The 18,846-nt window shown below is 40.8% G+C and overlaps 2 protein-coding genes across 2 annotated transcripts; both read left to right on the top strand.

Moving 5' to 3' along the window:
- Nucleotides 1-24: 24 nt before the first annotated feature.
- LOC128440223 (T-box transcription factor TBX1) lies at nt 25-4,219 on the top strand. Its single transcript, XM_053422874.1, has 7 exons — nt 25-1,837; nt 1,959-2,060; nt 2,171-2,342; nt 2,466-2,621; nt 2,783-2,850; nt 3,145-3,251; nt 3,735-4,219. The coding sequence occupies exons 1-7, from the start codon at nt 1,773-1,775 to the stop codon at nt 3,929-3,931; spliced, it is 867 nt and encodes a 288-aa protein (XP_053278849.1). The 5' UTR covers nt 25-1,772; the 3' UTR covers nt 3,932-4,219.
- A 1,333-nt stretch (nt 4,220-5,552) lies between these two features.
- bace1 (beta-secretase 1) lies at nt 5,553-18,573 on the top strand. The gene is made up of 9 exons (XM_053423528.1): nt 5,553-6,358; nt 11,243-11,331; nt 11,849-12,065; nt 14,641-14,778; nt 14,852-14,986; nt 15,079-15,180; nt 15,285-15,434; nt 16,726-16,897; nt 17,112-18,573. Exons 1-9 carry the CDS (start codon nt 6,059-6,061, stop codon nt 17,348-17,350), a joined length of 1,542 nt encoding a protein of 513 aa, XP_053279503.1. The 5' UTR covers nt 5,553-6,058; the 3' UTR covers nt 17,351-18,573.
- Nucleotides 18,574-18,846: the final 273 nt, after the last annotated feature.

The raw sequence follows: 18,846 nt of genomic DNA, 5'->3' as shown, positions 1-18,846 counted from the left end.
TACATCCACATCTGCCTGATCGGAATTAGATTTGATCCAAACTGTCAAAATAAATAAGCTTAAAAGCAAAGACATTCCTTTTCAGAAATGAATCACTACACATTTAGTTTTATTGGGGTGTTCTTGGCCTCAGTGAGCCGCTAAGGTCATATCACACATACAGCATTTTGAGAGGTCATCATTGATTAAAAGGTCCATTGGAGAAGAACAATATTAATGCATCCGTTCTACTTCAGACAGTTACCCAATAATATGTGAAGTATTTCTGCTGTGATCCTGAAACCCATGATTAATGAGTCGATCAGGGCTGCAAATTGGCCTATTGATAAATTTAAGTCTTGTTGTGCTTTGTTCGGGAAAATCCCCCTATCTGTTTTCGATTCTTCAGGACAGAATCCTTCAACACTGTCCTATCATAGAGCCACATGAGGATGTAGATGGAGTCTCACACACACACACACACGCACATGCTCACATCTGCTATGACACCGCTAAATACTTCCACTTACCTCAGTAATTAGACAGCTTTGATTTATCAAGCTCATATATCATATCATTTGGGTCTTGTTTTGGGTCTAATTAATTATTGTCAGGTAATTTTGCAACACACATTTCAGGGGGATGTTACATTGTAGACTTCCTTTTTGTCCCCATACTATGATTTAAACAGACGCTGGTCCCCACAACATGACTAATACCTGGAGCACACTCAAACATACATTTACATTGCATGAAACCTCAGCTTTAGAAGCAAGCAAAAATAAATCCAAAACGTTATCATTGCATCTTTGACCCAGTTTGATATATAATACCGCCATTAAACAATATTATTGTATTAATATATTATTAGTTTTAGGGAGAAAGCTTCTCTAATTGGGATGGTGTTGAAACTATGCTCCAAGAAATTAGGCTATGAATAATAAAAGCAGTTGGTTGCTGTCTCCAGCTGTCCACACCCAGTAACACCGGGCTGATTAGGATGTTATTAATGTGCTACTGATTGGTCAAAACAAGCTCGACCTGAGGCGTTAGACTTTATTAAAAAAATAGCAAGTGCAAGCAGGGATTTGTAGATGCTCCAAAAGGTGGTGTGTACGTGCGTGTGCACATCACTTGGGGCCACATGCACGCATGCATGTGCAGCTGTGATCAGTGCATGTCAGGGGCACTATGAGTATTGTAATGGATGAGGGCAGCTTGGAGGTCCCCAGTGAGAGACTCGTGGTGTATAAAACCAGCGTCTTCCTGCACACAACAGCCACTCTTCATGCTTAATGCTTGGATGTACCTCTATCCAAGTGGCTCATACAGAACTGGGAGGGAGACTACATACAATATTCTTGCTTTCAGTTTTATATTGCAAAACAACATTTTTGGATTGACTCTGTGCTGGTCCTAATGTCATGACAGGGGTTACTAATTCTGTTCAGAAGAGGAGAAACAGACAGGACTTAGAAAATAGTAAAAGAATATAAAAAAAACTGCAAAATTCACTATTTTTCTTTTGTTTGAAGACAGTCAAGGAATGGATGGTAAGTAATTTGTTCAAATGTATGCAAGCTCTGGAGACCAGATATTCATTCATTTGATGATAATGATTACCGGCAAATGTATCGGTGATTCGTCTTCAAATTATTCACATCAGCACCTATCTCTCCTCAGGTCCTGTGTTGTCTCAAAGCTGTGCACTGTCTCTAACCTGCTGTGCAGATGGGGGGTCACTATTGAGCACCAAGGCCCCTCAAGTCAGTGGGGTCAGAGTTCAGTTGGAGATGCATGCGCTTTGGCAGCAGTTTGACCAGCTGGGCACGGAGATGATTGTTACCAAAACTGGAAGGTGACAATAACACATTGTTACACTATCAACAGCTGACCTTTTCTTGCGCTTATCCTTTCTCCTTTTCTCTATCTCTCTCGTTTACTCCATTATTTTAATTTTATGCCTTCATGTGCTGCAGAAGGATGTTTCCGACATTCCAGGTGCAAATCTCTGGGATGGATCCGACTGCTGAATATGTCTTGCTTATGGATTTCATCCCTGTTGATGATAAACGATACAGGTTAGACACACACACACACATACAAAGAACGGGTTTGCAGTGTTTACTGTGCAACAGAGATCGTTGCTTATTTCTAAGGTTTATCATTTGTGTGTTTATGTGTGTGTTAGATATGCATTCCATAGTTCCTCGTGGTTGGTGGCAGGGCGAGCAGATGTTGCAGCTCCGAGCAGGATGCATTTCCACCCGGACTCACCTGCCCGTGGAGCCCAGTGGATGAAGCAGACGGTGTCCTTCGATACTCTCAAACTCACCAACAACTTGCTGGATGACAATGGACACGTCAGTTAAACCTAAAAAACAAGATAAAGTGTTTTGGTTTTAATTTCATAGTTAAATATCATGCAGAAATGTCCCTTTTTGGATTTACTAATCATGTGTTTTTTACTATTTCCTCATTGGCAGATGATATTAAACTCCATGCATCGTTACCAGCCACGCTTCCATGTGGTGTATGTGGATCCGGCACCCAACAGCCACCTAAATGCTTACAGAAACTTCAGCTCTTTCTCCTTCCACGAGACACGCTTCATGGCCGTCACCGCCTATCAGAACCACCGGGTAGGATCTCAGGATCAGTCGGCTTCAAAATCAATTTAACCCCAGCACATCAGACATTCATCCCACTCACTTCAACCAAGCAGATTATTTGTGCTTAAAATGATATAATGAGCAAATGTTTAGAAAATAATTTCATCATTTATTATCCCACCTTCTCTCAGATTACCCAGCTAAAAATTGCAAGCAACCCGTTTGCTAAAGGCTTTAGGACTGCAGACCCTCAGGATTGGTGAGTGCCCATTTGTCACTCAGTCAAATGTGAATACAGCTTGCCTGATTGAAAAACACATTTCCCTTTGATGGGCCACTGGAAATCACAACTAGATCACTGTGTATCTTTATTACTATTATCAGCTGGTAAAAAGTCATATGGCAGCAGTCTCGATGATAACTAAACTTCGACCTTTGTATGGAGCACAGCAGACCATGTAAGGTAAACTGTGAGGGATGCAGTTCATTTGTGGGTTAAGGCATTTATATGTCCACAATGATTATGAGTGTGTGTTTGTGTGTGCGTGTGTAGGGTGGGGAATTCCAGACCCCCGTCAGTATGGTGTCCACCAGAGGGCAGAACAGAGCTCCTTGCCGCTAAACCTGGAGAGCAGAGAAGCTGGGGCTCGAAATCAATCAGTGAGTCTCACTGTTATATATGACTCAGATACAAATCAAATTCAGAATACTGAGTTTTAATGTAGTTAACACTACTCTCTTAACAAAACATTTGTTTGAGGTTGGTTGAATTGGACAATGATTTTCTGCATTTTTATTTAAATCTATTTGCTGTGCAGATGCCTATTTCAATTTCAATACCAATGCTTGTACAACTATATACTAATGTGGGAACTGTTGGTTTTCTCTATCATTTTATAAAGCCTGACCATACTATGTTAAGTGGCTTGAGATAATTACAACAGTCCAACATGCATTATCTCAAGGCCTATACATAGTAAGGCTGAGCCCTTACAATATTATAGAAAAATCATCTAACAGCTGGTTGGATTAATATTAATTATTTGAGTCAGCAGTGAGAAAATGGTTCAGATTTAAATGCCAAATAGACAAATAATTGGTGATCAATTGCACCTGTCCGACCATATTCTTCTGCATCCACAGGACAGGAGGAAACAGCTTTGTTTCTGGTGGAGCAGAATGGACCCTTCCACCACTGTAAAGAGTCTGCAGAACTGACCGTGGAGAGGAGAGACGGGGACAATTTATCAGCACCTGCTTCATTCTTCCCTCTCACTTCCTACCGCGACTGTGCAGGATCATCTCAAGACAGAGACAATCCGCCCTATAGAGAAAACTAAGCAAAGTGACTGAGCTTTGACTTAAATGTGACCTTATTTATTATCATACAGCTTGTGTGCTTATAGCAAACGTTTGTGATAACCTTAACAAATAGATTTTTAAGAATTCTGCAGTCTAACATCAAGGGCATAATGTCTATGACAACATGACAGATGTACTGCAGTGACGCCGTACACTATATATAATATCCAATACATAATATCCAATTAGAGCACTACCGAGTCACAGTAAAGAACATAAAACATACAGTTGTATTAATCCCTACAAGCTCAATTGTAATCTGTCATTTGTGCAACAGAAATTTATATGTTTGTTGTCTGAATTAATAAAATAACATTTCCCAAAATTGTGGGCGTTTTCTTATATCTTTAGATTGGTTTTATTTGTTCTCGATGAGAAAAAAATATAAAATGGGAGAGAACCCACCATGTAATCCCAGAGAAAATAATAGAACTAATCGAAAATGTCAATAATTGTGAGTATTGGGGTTGGTTGTATTAGACATACACACTGCTAGAGCTGGTGCAAGGAATCTTGAGAGAAATGTGTTTTTATGTCAATTTGGATTTTAAATGATGATGGTGTATATGCCTAACGAAACATACAGAAGCCTATTTTATCACACATATTAATATGAGCTCAAATGTGGATTTAAGCCAACAAGGCAAACTAGCTTCATTTTACAACCGACTTTACCACCACGGTTATGTTTTCATCCGCATTTATTTATTATTTAGCAGGATTATGAAAAAAGGGGACTCATCGATACCCATGAAACCTTGTGGAGAGGCTATGAATGAGTTAAGACAGAATCCATAAAAAAAAAAGAAAAGAGAGATATGGCATTTATTGACACATTTGTTGATTTCTCATAAAATAATCATGGATCTGGATCAGATAAAAATAAGCATGTTTGGGGAAATGATATTTATGAGTTTGTGAAATTTTTTGTAGATTCAAATAAAAATCCAGATCCAGTGACTTAAATTTTGTTTCATGAGGGGATTGTTAGGCTTTGGCGGAGATGTGTGCTGAGATGACATGACATTTTTCCAATTTAGACTCAAAATTACAAAACAATATGAATTAAATTACACACTGAAATCCTAAAAGTGGCTTTACTGAGAAGTTTTTAAAAAGAGTACTCGATTGAGTGCCATTCTAGGTTTTAATGGTGCTCTCTGACACTACAGTGAGGTTGTTTTAAAGGTTTAGTGTGTAGAGTTCAGTGATATCTAGTGGTGAAATGCGGTGTTGCAGCTAAATACCCCTCACGTCTCCATCCCCTTCCAAACATCAAAGAGAACCTGTGGAAGCCTTCAGTTTTCATAAACACTCAAAAGGTGTTGAGTTTGTCCTGTAAAAATCATGGCGGCCTCTGCAGAGAGAACCCGCTCTAGAAGTATTTAAATGTTAAGGGCTCATTCCACGGTAAAGAAAACAACAATTTGTAGGATGATCCCACACCAGTGACAAAATCCGTACGACTCTTTTAGATCTAATTTCTGCCAATCGATCCCTTTCACCTAAATCTTCCACACTGGACCTTTAGTGTTATTTTGAAAGCTTTGACAGGAAGTCACGTGGGGAGACGCTTCACCTTGACGGCGGTGATGCTCGCTGCCTCATCTCCGGAGGATGCAGCGGGGTGGATGGAGGAGGAGGCGGAGGTGAAAGACTGGAAGGCGGCGAACAGAAGGACCGGGCCGGGAAAGTACAGAGGGAGGATGCGGATCGCGGTCGCTCGCCGGACAGCCTGCCCAACAACCATGGCTGGGCTCGTTTGACGTGAGGATGTGCGGAGGAAACAGCGCGGGCCTGTGGGTTGATGAGACATGGCGAGTGGAGGTAGCGAGGGCTTAACCGTGGGGGCGGTCTGACTTCCAGCGCTGGATGTATCCTTGTGGTCGCATAGTGTTTTCTTCTGAATAAGCTGTCGTCACGAAACCCGCAGTGGAAGCGGCAGTGAGCGCGTCCCCCTCCGCGGCTCAGCTACCAGCATGAGTGTAGCCGTCATTTTAGCATCGTTGCCAACGGATCTCCTCCGCGCCGCTGCGGCAGAGCGGGCGTCAAAGTGAACGGAGTCAAAGCAAAACACACACAGAGACAAACGCAAGCTCTTCGTCATGGAGGCGCCCTCGTTACGGGGCGCTCTGGTTATATTGTCGGCTATGTGCTGCCTCGGCTGCGGTCACTCGGCGCCTGAAGCCTCGGGCCTGCCTCGGGCCATCCGCGTGCCACTGCGGCAAGGCGCTCGAGCTGAGCCGTTACTGCCGCTGCCGCCTGCCGCGGGGATACACGCGGCGCGGCGCAGGAGAGGAGCGGCAGCGAGCGGCATCAGCTTCGTGGATATGATCGATAACCTGCGGGGGAAGTCCGGACAGGGATACTACGTGGAGATGGCCGTGGGTTCTCCTCCGCAGAAGGTAAAGGTTGCATATACACCATGATCCATATGGTGTCAAAAGCACGCTTCATGTACCAATATAACCACGTGATGGGTCATTTATAAATCATTTTGTAGTATAAAAAGGTTATGCAATATGTCGTCATTGTCAGCAGATGTGTGAACTTTGGCATGTGTTGAAGTGGTCAATGTGTATTATTTATTTGAAACTGCAGGCTGCAGAAAGCAAATCTCCCAGGGGACAATAAAGTTTGTCTTATGAGATCATTTTCAACTGTTGTTCTGAGCCCCCTGAAATAAAATATAATTATCTATTATATATATTACATATGGCTATGGATAATTATTTACTATTATATATACCATTCAAGTTAACTGTGCAACAAACCCAATGACTAAAGTACTACACCCAACCATAATAAAGTAGCCCATTATTAAAATACATTGTACAAATAAAAATACATGCAATATAAAACCACAGATATTTAAACTAAATCACGTAAGATAAAGTGGAATGAATACACAAGACCCTATTTTTGGATTACAATTGATAAGAACCTGCTTTGAACATAGTCCGATTGTCCAATACTGTTGATGTCCCTGCAGTGACAGATGGTCTGTGTGTGAGTCTGTGTGTGTGTGGAAGTGAGAAAGAGGACTGAATGACACAGACAGATAATGGAACCATTAATTCTGTGGAGTGAAGGGTGCCAGCTGTGTGCAGCTGCGGTGTACAGGCTGGCACACAGAGGGCGATGGATAGATTTAGGAGGGAGAAAGTGATGAGGTGGACGAAGAGGAGAAGGAGGAGAGGACAAAGGTGACAGAGAGCGTGAAATGAAATTAACGGCAAGAAAAGAGAGACAACCGGGGAGGGCAACCAGGAGTGCATTAGAGCAAGAGCAAGTGTGGGAGACAGTGAGTCTGAGAGAGGTAGAGACAAACCAAGAGTGTGTGACAGAGAGATGATGTGGGAGGTAGACTATGGGCTATTAGGAGATGATGAGAGAGATGGAGGGCTCTAAGGTGCAAAATGGAAGTGTCACAAAGCCACTGAGACAGATGCTTCCTACAGTATATCAAGGAGGGAGACACCACATTGACGGCCAGCCAGTTGGGGACAATCAGCAAAGACAGACTAACCCTAACACAAGGTTTTTGAAGCTAAAGTGTCCTTTAACCAGGTGTCAGCGGATATTCACCCTGCTGGAGGCTTGGGTACCATTTAAACGTTTTGGATTTATTGTTGGATGTTGGAGTCATTATTTGCTGATATGCACGTTATAAAAACTTTTATACTCCAATTATTAACAAAGTAAAAAAGCAAATAAATAAGTTTTTATATAAAATATGCATATTTTTTAATTCAAGTTCTACATAATTGGTTGTATTTAAATTTTTTTATTATTTAGATTTTTATTTAAATTAATGGTTAAACTATAAAATATGTCATCAAAGGAGCCTTCTCCTAAATGAAGAAGGAGGAATAAGCCATACATTTAAAGCTTATTCTTCTTTCTTAGTATAAAATAATATAACAAAGAAACACCCAGCCATGAATGAAATAACACAGGAAATTAACTGATCTTCTTCTTCTACTTCTTCCAGCGTGCGTGCAGTTGAGTTCTGTTGACAACAACTATGCGTTGCTTAACATACGTCACATACTTGTGCTCTGATTGGTTGTAGGTCTATCCAATTGAGCGAAGAGGCTTTTTTTCCCTGGTTCGGTTGAAACACACCCCATAATCACAGCCCAATGGAGCGGTATCAGACTCATATTCTGACTAGAATCATGAGTATGACAACGTCAGGCTAGGTGTTGTCCGAACATGCTAGCGCATTGATGGGTATAGGTCGAGTGTGGGTCAAGTGGACAAAACATTTTTTATTAATAATTTTTTTGAAACTTGCATGCATGAAACTATTTTTTTCTGGTTGAAGTGATACAAGTCTATGCTTTAGAGTTTTAAGATTTAAGTCAGTTAGTTTTCTCCCTTAACTTACCTGACAAAGCTGATCCCCCAATAAAATGTTGAAAAATTAAGTAATTCTTCTGTATATCACTCAACACTACTGATATCATGGGGGTATAAATTGGCCTAGGCCATAATATACCTGGGGTATAATCTAGCCTAGGCCCCTTTAAAGGTTAATGGTCTGTTACACCGGGACTCGGATCATAGGTGAGTATTTAGTTTCTGATAGAACAATGCACAGTGGAGTTACACCTTAATTTTCACACTGATCAGTAGGTAGTTCTATGACCCTGAGCTGATTTTGACGTATGGAGCCGTTTAGGCCTTGACTGTGATCATAGGTGAAAATGTTGATGCTTATTGGACAATGCACAGTGGAGCTAAACAATACTTTCTGCTCATAACAAATCAGTAGATGCTGCTATAACCCTGAGTTAATAATAATAAACCTTGTTTTTTGATGGGGACTCATCAAAATTTTACGCCCAGCCATGGTCACGCCGTGTGAAGAAAAAACTCCTTTTTAATCTCCACGTTGTTGAGATGACACATGTTGAGATAAAACAAATTTTAATGAAGTTTGGCTAAACTAGACTGAATTGTTAAGTTTTAGGGGGCGCTGAGAAACCCTTTTGCCACGCCCAGTTCCAATAACTCCAGAATACATACATTTCACCAGGTCTGACGTGCCCGCGAAATATAGTGAGTTTTCGAGTTCGTTCAAGCTGTCAAAAATGCGAAAAGCAATAGGGCCATCGGTGCTCGGGCACTAACTATGACCTGAAGCATTCGTTTTCACACTGTATGAATAGTCAGGGATTTCCAAATTTTTCTCAGAATTATTAGCTGTTTCATGCAATTCATTTGTGTTGCTGTTGATGTGCAACATTAAGCCAAAGACTTTACCTGCAGTTTGATTCTCACACATGCACAATGCAGCGTGAGGCAGAGACACCTTCACAGCAGCAACAAATCCTCCACATTATTCAGGTGAGAGTTGGAGCAGCCGGGTGCAGCAGACAGAGGCAGGAAGTGACCTATTAATACAACTGCCCAGATCCCATGATTTCTTGACAACAGACATACACCGGTGTCAGCTCTTATCGCCTCAAACTCATTGTTGGTGTCTTGCTCTGCTTTTAGACCTGGAGATATTGGTTTTCTTTTAGTTTTTTTCATTTTTGTGTCTTTCGCGTGTTAGAAGCGTCATCGTATTGTATTCGTAATCTGAATGTAAGAATCGTATATTTAATGGATATCAAAGGTGTAAGTACCATATCAATGTCTTTTGTCCTTATTAGCTTGAAGCCTGATTTAATAATACATAAAATCAAAGGTTTTAGGCTGCAAAAATAAAGATGGAAAATCACACATAAAAAGCTTTTCGTTATTTCTTATTAACAAAATATTCATAAATGGATTTTTTTTAAATTCATTATGAAGCCTCTGAGACTCAAAAGGTGAATCTGCTTCGTCCAGACCGTGGGGATGTGGTTTGATCATGTTTGATTGACTGTGCTTTGGCAAAATAAGCAAAAATCTAAACAATGACTTGGCTCACATTTAGAACGCCATGCATATGAATGGCAAGTTGTCGAAATGACCTCGAGTCATTTTCAGTAACATTCATTTGTGTCGCGTCCTGTTCTGGTATCCACTGAATGATTCCTGCTCCATCATTGAGGGTGAAGGTCAAATATAATGGCCAGTGGGAGAGAGGAACTCTGCCATGGAGGACAGGAAGAGAGAGAGAGGGAGAGAGAGGAGAGAAAGACTTGACGTCTCACTTTGTCAGGATGCAGCCTTGTGTGTGTGTGTGTGTGTGTGTGTGTGTGTGTGTGTGTGTGTGTGTGTGTGTGTGTGTGTGTGTGTGTGTGTGTGTGTGTGTGTGTGTGTGTGTGTGTGTGTGTGTGTGTGTGTGTGTGTGTGTGTGTGTGTGGATAGAACCAAAAACTGATTTATCCTGTGCAGTCAGCAAAAACTATTCCAGAGGAAAGTGTGGTGTGTGTAGCTAGCATTATCACTTAGCACTGGTGTGAACAGTACTGCATATGTGTGTGTATATATATATATATCATAGTATAGGTATGCATGAGGTGAAGGGGGAAGCAGACAGAGTTAGTATTTATTCTTTGACTTCAGGCACAGCCCTTGAGACAGTTGCAGTTCTGTGAATGTTTAAAGAGCCAATCCATTATTGAGCACCTTGCTCTATGGCTTTCCTCTATCCATCTATTTCCTTTGCCAGTGTGTTGCCAGATCAGGAATCTTAATTTAAGCAACAACCACAACGTTGCTTTCTAGAGCCATATGCATACAAATGTAATTAAATAGTTGATGAATGGGACACAGTTATATTAAGTAGTGTCATTCAATACATCTGTCTTGTCTTCTGTCATTGTGCTCCATTTACACATTCACTGTTTGGACTGCAAAATATGATACTCACATGGAGATGCAGATAGGAGAGGAGGTGATGGGAGAAAAGGAGGAGTAAGAGGGGCAACCCAAGATGAGGGGAGAGCTAGAGAGGAGAAAGCGCAGGGGATGCTGAAGGACATGTAGGGCAACAGGGACATGCCACAGGACACTAGAGGGACAGAGAAATAGATTGATATGAGAAATTTAAACAGTGAGAGATGAAACTGACAACAGGCCTCCAACAAATAGCCCGAACTTTTGAAAAAATATCAAATGAATCAATAACACACATAAAACGCAGAGACTATTGTTTTACACATGGCCAAGTCTGTCAGAGAGGGAGCAGTTAGAGATTTCACTTTGGCTTCGGGGATTGAGCGTAATCAAATTTACAGTGTCAGCCAAGCGTCAGTTTTACCAATCTATTGATTTCCCCAAAAGGTACACTGCATATGTTAAAATAATTTCTCTATGTCTTTCTCCTTCTCTCTCCATCTTATTAGCTGAACATATTGGTGGATACAGGAAGCAGTAACTTTGCTGTCGGAGCGGCTGCACATCCCTTTCTGCACAGATACTACCATCGCTCACTGTGAGTAGAAACACATGTAAAAGTATACAAACAGCCACAAAAAATGTTTCCATCACTAATTCATTTTTATGGAAAAGTTCAAACCGAACATTTATTCTTTTTTAACTGTAGCATGCTTTGGAGATTCTTTTTTGTGTACTAAAAAGTATTTACCATAGAATACTTGCTAATGGTTCATTTCTTTCTACTTTATTTTATCATTGAGAAAACATAAAGATGAATTAATGAATAAATGCATTTTAATGTGGTCATTTACCTGTTTTCCTTTTTTCACTTGAATACCACAACTGTTCAGAACTTGTTAATTTGTCGGTGCATTTGGGACATCGTAGATTATGCAGCAGAGGCAAACTCCTCTACTGGCATTGCGAAGGGAGTCAATCGCCTTTTTAAAACAGATTTACCTTTGTTTAAAAAACCTGTGTATACCCACTAACTTTGTTTTACTAGAGGTATTACTATTTTCTCACCTCTCACTCTTTTCTTCCTCTCTGTTGTCTTCTATATACACTCACAGCTCCGGGTCATACAATGACCTCGGAAGGAGCGTGTACGTTCCTTACACCCAAGGCCGCTGGGAAGGGGAGCTGGGCACGGACCTAGTCTCTGTCCCACACGGCCCCAACGCCAGCCTGCGTGCCAACATTGCTGCAATCACCCAGTCAGATCGCTTCTTCATCAATGGATCCAACTGGGAGGGAATCCTGGGACTGGCCTACGCTGACATAGCCCGGGTGAGAGCAGCAACCACACATGGATAATCAATTCCAAGCATTGCTGATCCTGTTGTCTCTGTATTTTACAATGATACAACTGCTTGCATGTGTATGAGACGTGCTGTTATTAGGGCGATTTGTGACAATTCCCATGTCCAGCAGAACACGCATGCCTTCCTATGTATACCAGCACGCGTATGCATACGATAGTGGTCACTTGATATGAGTTCTCAGCTGTGTTCATTTCGTTGACGAAAACTATGAAGAAAAATATTCGTTAACGAACTTTTTTCCATGACGAAGTAGAGACGAGGACGTAACGAAAACGGATTTTTGGAAATAAAAACTATGACTAAATCTATTTTAACTTTCGTTGACGAGACGAGACGAAAATGTTGGTGGTTGACTAAGTCACAAATTTTTTTTTTAAATTCATCGTATCAGGCCGTCATGAAGTATCAGGAGCGGGCGAGTGAGTGTGTGTGTGTGTGCCCCAGATAGCGCACCGGTCCCGAGGCTCTGCCCCCCGCCGCGCTCACTCGCTCAGAGACAAAAGAACACAGCACGTTCACGTGAAGCAGCCGCTCAGTGACTGACTGCTTCTTAACTATGGAAACAGTGAAAACACCGAGTTTCTCTGGTCTCAGCTGCTCAGAGATCAGCGCAGCAGCTTCTTGATCAGAGCAGAAGCTGCAGTTGGTTTGTACCGAGCTTCAGTTTCTGTGTCCGCCTCCAGTCTGACCTGCTCTCATTTTTGTTTTCACATTTAAAACTAAATATATATTTTAAGCTATTTGGCTGCAGCTATATGTTTTTATTTATTTCAAAATAGGGTTTTTCTTATTTCATATATTTTCCACAAATATTGGGAGGACTCAAATAGCCCTTTTTTATAGCCCCAAATTTTATTCGGGGGAAGAGGGGCAAAATTACTCTTTTGAAAGTAAAGGATTTAATGTGGCTAATAAATGTGACTAAAACTAGACTAAAATGTCATTCGTTTTCGTCGACTAAAACTAATGAGGATAAAAATGACTAAATGTGACTAAAACTAATATGCATTTTCGTCAAAAGACTAAGACTAAATCAAAAATAGCTGCCAAAATTAACACTGATTGTCAGGAGTGTTAGCATGGATGGGGATTAAAACTGATACAGAGTCAAAACTTGTTTGGACAGAGATGGTTTGAAAACACAGTTTTAGTAGTATCTATACTAGAGTAGATACTCCAGGTGCCATCAATGCCATCTAGGGCTTTGAGGAACGTGTCTAAAGCCCATAAATTTAACTTTTTTGCCATATGTCCATATCACATTGCAGGGGAGGTCTCACGCGCCATCTTGCTTTATGTTTGCATCCGCTTCTCTGTTAACCCAGCAACTGTGTTTAATGTCATCTGCTCTGTTACCGCAAGACTCTTGACTCTTGACCACAGCGCTCTCTTCATGATCGTCCACTGGCCAAAGGTCTCCCCACTTTCACTTCCTTAGGAGACTGAAACTGTGACCTGCTACTGTATATGCTCATGTTAATCCGGCCTGGATATTGTACCTCACACATTTTCATTTGGGCGCCTCTTTCAATCCATGTAGTCTGTATATATTATTCATAGTTAATAGTAATTTTATTTGTTTCACAGTTTTTTTTCCCTCTTTCCTAAATGCTTATTGTGCTTTAACGAAACTACTTTTCAGTGGGCAACAGTGATGTTTTTCTGATTCTGTTCTTGTGAAAGATATAAAATATAAAAGTATATAAGGAAGAATGTGGGGGTGCTTGTGTTTACTGTCTGCTGTGAAAACGAATGCTTTGTGTTAAAAGGTTTGATATTCATAATGCCTCTGTAGCAGTAATTTGCTACTGTGCATATTTGCTAACATTACTTCTTTCCAGCATACCAAACATAGGTAGTTAGAATAGTTTCAAAATTGTGTTCATTCAGTCTCCTGTGAATGATCGAGACAGTGAAATAGGGTAGCCCCTATGAGCCCTGAGCTTGTTAAAAGCTACAGAGAATACTTCACCTCCTTTTTGTAGCTGCCTGAATACCTAATCTGGTGTAAGAGGATGATACCTTTATGATGATGCTACTATGCTATAATGGCATTGGATCTAGGGATGGGCAGTGGATACAGTTCTTTAATAATTCAATCATCTGACATCTGAAAAATTTTATTAGGAAAATAACACTTTATTTTGCCTCAGTGCCAGGCTGCTGAATCTTAAGAGAGCTCCTACTCTCCAGCCTCCCTTAAGTCAACCTCAGTGTAAGGGGGAGAAAATGAGAGAGGAAAAGGACGGAGTGTTTAACAACTGCTTGGTGGAGGCATGTAGGGTAATAGTAATTTTTGAATGTGTAACAAAACTTTGTGTGTTTCCAGTTACAAGTCTTAGTTCTGATCTAAAGTACTGAACTGTGAACATTGGGAAAGAGAGATGGGAAAAAGGAAGGCAGGGTGAGCGGATGTATGCGGATGGAACAAGGATATGTTATTTTAGAGGAGAAATTTGAAGGTGACGCTATAAACAGCAGCTTGGTTAAACCATTCAGACGGGAATCATCCTATCATTACCCTTTTTGTTTCTCTCCAGCCTGATGAGACATTGGAGCCTTTCTTTGACTCTCTGGTTCGTCAGACCCCGGTCCCCAACCTCTTCTCTCTCCAGCTGTGTGGAGCTGGCTCCACCCAAAACGACGTCCTCGGCAGCGCTGCTGTTGGTGGCAGCATGGTAAGACACACACACACAAATGCACATTCGGCATACAGTATCATATTTGAATATTTCCCCCTTGTGCTAACAGATCATCGGTGGAGTGGACAAATCACTGTATGTAGGAGATCTTTGGTACACTCCTATCCGCAGGGAATGGTATTATGAGGTCATCATTGTACGTATTGAGGTTAATGGGCAGGACCTCAACATGGACTGTAAAGAGGTGAGATGTAACTGATATGAATTATTTAACGGTCAGTCATTGATTTCATCCAAGACATTTGTAACTTGTGACTATTTCTCTGTCTTTCACAGTACAACTATGATAAGAGTATTGTAGACAGTGGCACCACCAACCTTCGGCTGCCTAGAAAAGTCTTCCAGGCTGCAGTCAAGGCTATTGAAGCTGCCTCTTCGGTCAGTCCTTACAGTAACACACAGACCTTTTTCAGTCAATATTAAGTAATTGATCATTATTTGGAATCTTTGAATGAATCTGTCTTCCTGCCTCTGTATTTCAGACTGAACAGTTTCCCTCTGGATTCTGGCTGGGGGAGCAGCTGGTATGTTGGCAGGTCGGCACTACACCCTGGCACATCTTCCCAGTTATCTCCCTTTACCTGATGAGTGAAAACCGCAACCAGTCCTTCCGAATCTCCATCCTACCGCAGGTAATATACGGATTATCTGGAATTAAGTGTTAGTGGACAGGAGTTTCACATGCCAGGTCCAAAATCTGGATGAATTCCAGAGTAGCCCAATGCAAAAACAGATATTGTCAGACAGATTCACTGCGAGAAAGGGGGGCATTAATGTTTTTAACACACAACAGATTACAGATTTCAAAACTGAAAAAACAAAACAAGACGAAAACAAATATCCGAAGATGAAAAAGATTTACCATATATTACCATACACACTTTTAGAGTTTCAGGGGTAAACAGCGTTGCAGCTCAATCCAATACAATTGAAGTAAATAGTTAATGGTCTCACCAGGCCCGGTCTCCCTACATTAAAAGTTTTGGTTATTTTATTAGTTTTTGAATTTTGATTTATCAATTAGATTATGTAGATAATCCTTTTGAGTTTTGTGTTGTATTATTTTAAAGCAAGTATGAGTTGACAGTTTATTTTGTTCTGTTTGTGATGTTGCCCTGTTTGGATGTTGTTTTGCCAGATATGTTGGGTCAGATCAGCAGGTCAATCAGGAAGAGTGAGAGCAGGTTTGCATGACCAGGCTTCGGGGAAAGGAGGGGCTTTATTTTCTGTATTTTTGCAGATAGATTGAATTGTGAGGTCAGTAGTAGGTCAGACTCCTAACTTGGTCATGTGTTCGTCAAGTTGAGTGTGGTCTCTGTACTTGTCTTTCTGTTGAGCTCACCCTATAGTTACCAGCGTAGGTGGTAGGTTCCAGGCAGGTGAGGCTATAAAGGTCAATTTCAGTCAGTCGTGAAGAAAGTAAAGAAGCAAGGACAGAGGAAATATTCATTGTTTTCTTCCCCTTTTTGGGGGGATTTTCGGCATTTTTTTTCAGACTTCTTCTTTCTAAGGCTCTGCTACTTTAGTATTACATTTTTCAGTGCCAAATAATGATACATATGTTTGAATAAGTTTTCACCATTTACTGCAATTGTATTAGATTTGGCTGCAACACTGTTTACCCCTGAAACTCGAAACACTTCACCCACATCTCCATCGGCATAGTGGTGAGTAGATAATAAGTGATTTTTCACCTTGGGTGAACTATTGCTTTAAGAAAGGTGCTATATAAGTGGAGTCTATAACCATTTAATGATTTATTCATAAAAATAAATATATTTTTCAAACAATCCTGTTCATAATTAAGCACAACATACTAGTCGTTACTCTAATATAGGTAAGGACTTCAACAAGAGTGTGTGTTTGTGACTCCTCTCTAATCCAACCGCCCTCTGATCCTTTTCTCTTTCTGCTCATATTTAGCAATACCTGAGGCCAGTAGAGGATGTGGCTTCAGCCCAGGAGGACTGCTATAAATTTGCCGTTTCCCAGTCGAGCACTGGAACAGTGATGGGGGCTGTCATCATGGAGGGCTTTTACGTGGTCTTTGACCGTGAGAAGAAGAGAATTGGCTTTGCTGTTAGCACTTGCCATGGTGAGGAGGATAGTAAGGAGGGATGATGAGGGGAGGAGGGAGGGGACAAGTAACCGAATGAAAAAGTTTTCTTGTGTGAAAAAATAAACATGAATACGGAATTATAGATGACCTGGAATAGAGGGACTAATAAAATAATATTTACAGTTGAAAAAGTATCTCAGTGGATCTTTCTGTTTGTAAAATACCTTTTATCCCAACCTCCCATTTCTAGTGCACGATGAGTTTCGCACAGCCTCTGTGGAGGGCCCATTCCACGGCGTTGACCTGGAGGACTGCGGCTACAACATCCCTCAGACGGACGAGTCCACTCTCATGACCATCGCCTACATCATGGCCGGAATCTGTGCTCTCTTCATGCTGCCGCTGTGTCTCATGGTGTGCCAGTGGCGCTTCGCCCGTTGCCTCCACCCACACGGGGACTTTGCTGATGACATATCGCTCCTAAAGTGAAGAGGGAGAAGAAGGGGACAAAAGTGGTCATAGAGACCTTAACTTGAATCACAGGAGAGAAATGGATCTTGGGAACAGGGGATGTATGACAAGTGTTTTCTGTTGAAGGAGAGCTTTAGAAAAGGTTTTTCAGGAATATAATATATAAAGTACAGAAAATGCTGAGTGACAGTATGTAAGGATCCATAACTGACCTCAAACTTTTCCTGTTTGAGCCACCTATGCAGATCTGCATGGTTAGAGGAACAGAATGGTGAAAATTGAGTCAGATGTGAAATAAACAATTTATGTCTTTATTATAAATAGTGTATGAATGGACCACAGGGAAGAATTGGATTTGGAATCTTGAAAGATTTATCTCCGCATTGCAGAACTCCACACAGCATATGGGAGCAAAAACCTCATTTACAAACATGGCTTAAGGAATAAACTGAATGTGACCGAATACAACAATGTGAAACCATCAGTTATGAGGGACGGTATGATTTGAACATACAGTTTATAAATCTTTTCTTTGTGGCATACGAGTGAATGAAACAAGTTGATAAGTGTGAGCATGCCTGTAAGTGTGCACAGCTGTACTGTCATTGAAGAGTATACAGAAAGATTTAATGAAAATTAAGACAAAAAAACGATACTAGCATCTATGAAGTTAAACTCTTTTGCAAATGCCAGCAAAGAATTCCGCAACGCAAATCAAGTAAGCATAAAGAGGCTAATGTATGGAAGTATCCGATTGTTACAGCATTTATTACATAAAGCCGGTTTTATGAGACTACTGAGACAGAGTCAACATCAGATGTCACTTTTTCTTCTTATATTGATATCTTAAATCTATTGTACAGAATGCATTCCAGGTCTTCTGTTTTGCGCAGACACACATACATACATACACATACACTCACACACAGAATACACATTGCTTACCAAACTGCTGCACCATCTGATGATTTGAACATCACTCATTAACTTAATAGGGCTTCTTTCACAGACACAAACAACCTAACTCAACACATCTTTCAATGGGGACCATACACAGTATGCTTGGACCAGGAAACCAGCCCAAAGTATGTTATAACATTAAAGAAATATATGTATGTCTATGAGCGACAGTTTGTAATGTGTCTCAGCAAGCTGTATATAGAAAACTTAAAACTGTATATTTATCTGTCAGGCGCTGGCAGCACTGTTCAACCAATAAAGTACTTATTGTGACTGTCAAATAGTTTTATTTTTTTAGAGAGAGAGAGACGTCTCTACTTGAAAAAAAAAAGGTGAAATCTTTCACCTTTTCAACTCTATGACATCTGAGAATCCTTAGATCTATGACCACTGACACTGTCAATATATATACAGGATGCATGTATCATATAAAGTATTGTATAAAGATATATTGAATCATGTAAAGAGACTTTAATGTACTGGGCCCACAGTCAATGATCAGGACCTTTGGGCAGGTACAGGAACTGGCCTCTGTTCTTCTGGACCAATCAGAA

The sequence above is a fragment of the Pleuronectes platessa genome, chromosome 5 (genome assembly GCF_947347685.1).
Source record: "Pleuronectes platessa chromosome 5, fPlePla1.1, whole genome shotgun sequence".
Classification (NCBI taxonomy): domain Eukaryota; kingdom Metazoa; phylum Chordata; class Actinopteri; order Pleuronectiformes; family Pleuronectidae; genus Pleuronectes; species Pleuronectes platessa.
Note: the sequence above shows the minus strand (reverse complement) of the source record. Positions and strands in the feature narration are given on the sequence as shown.

Excerpts from the sequence above, each read along its gene's own strand:
- bace1 (XM_053423528.1), top strand. The coding sequence starts at position 6,059 with ATGGAGGCGCCCTCGTTACGGGGCGCTCTGGTTATATTGTCGGCTATG. Across the intron at positions 12,066-14,640 it reads CCTACGCTGACATAGCCCGG|CCTGATGAGACATTGGAGCC; the intron begins GTGAGAGCAGCA and ends GTTTCTCTCCAG. Across the intron at positions 15,435-16,725 it reads GAATCTCCATCCTACCGCAG|CAATACCTGAGGCCAGTAGA; the intron begins GTAATATACGGA and ends GCTCATATTTAG.
- LOC128440223 (XM_053422874.1), top strand. The coding sequence starts at position 1,773 with ATGCATGCGCTTTGGCAGCAGTTTGACCAGCTGGGCACGGAGATGATT. Across the intron at positions 2,061-2,170 it reads GTTGATGATAAACGATACAG|ATATGCATTCCATAGTTCCT; the intron begins GTTAGACACACA and ends TGTGTGTGTTAG. Across the intron at positions 2,851-3,144 it reads ACTGCAGACCCTCAGGATTG|GGTGGGGAATTCCAGACCCC; the intron begins GTGAGTGCCCAT and ends GTGCGTGTGTAG.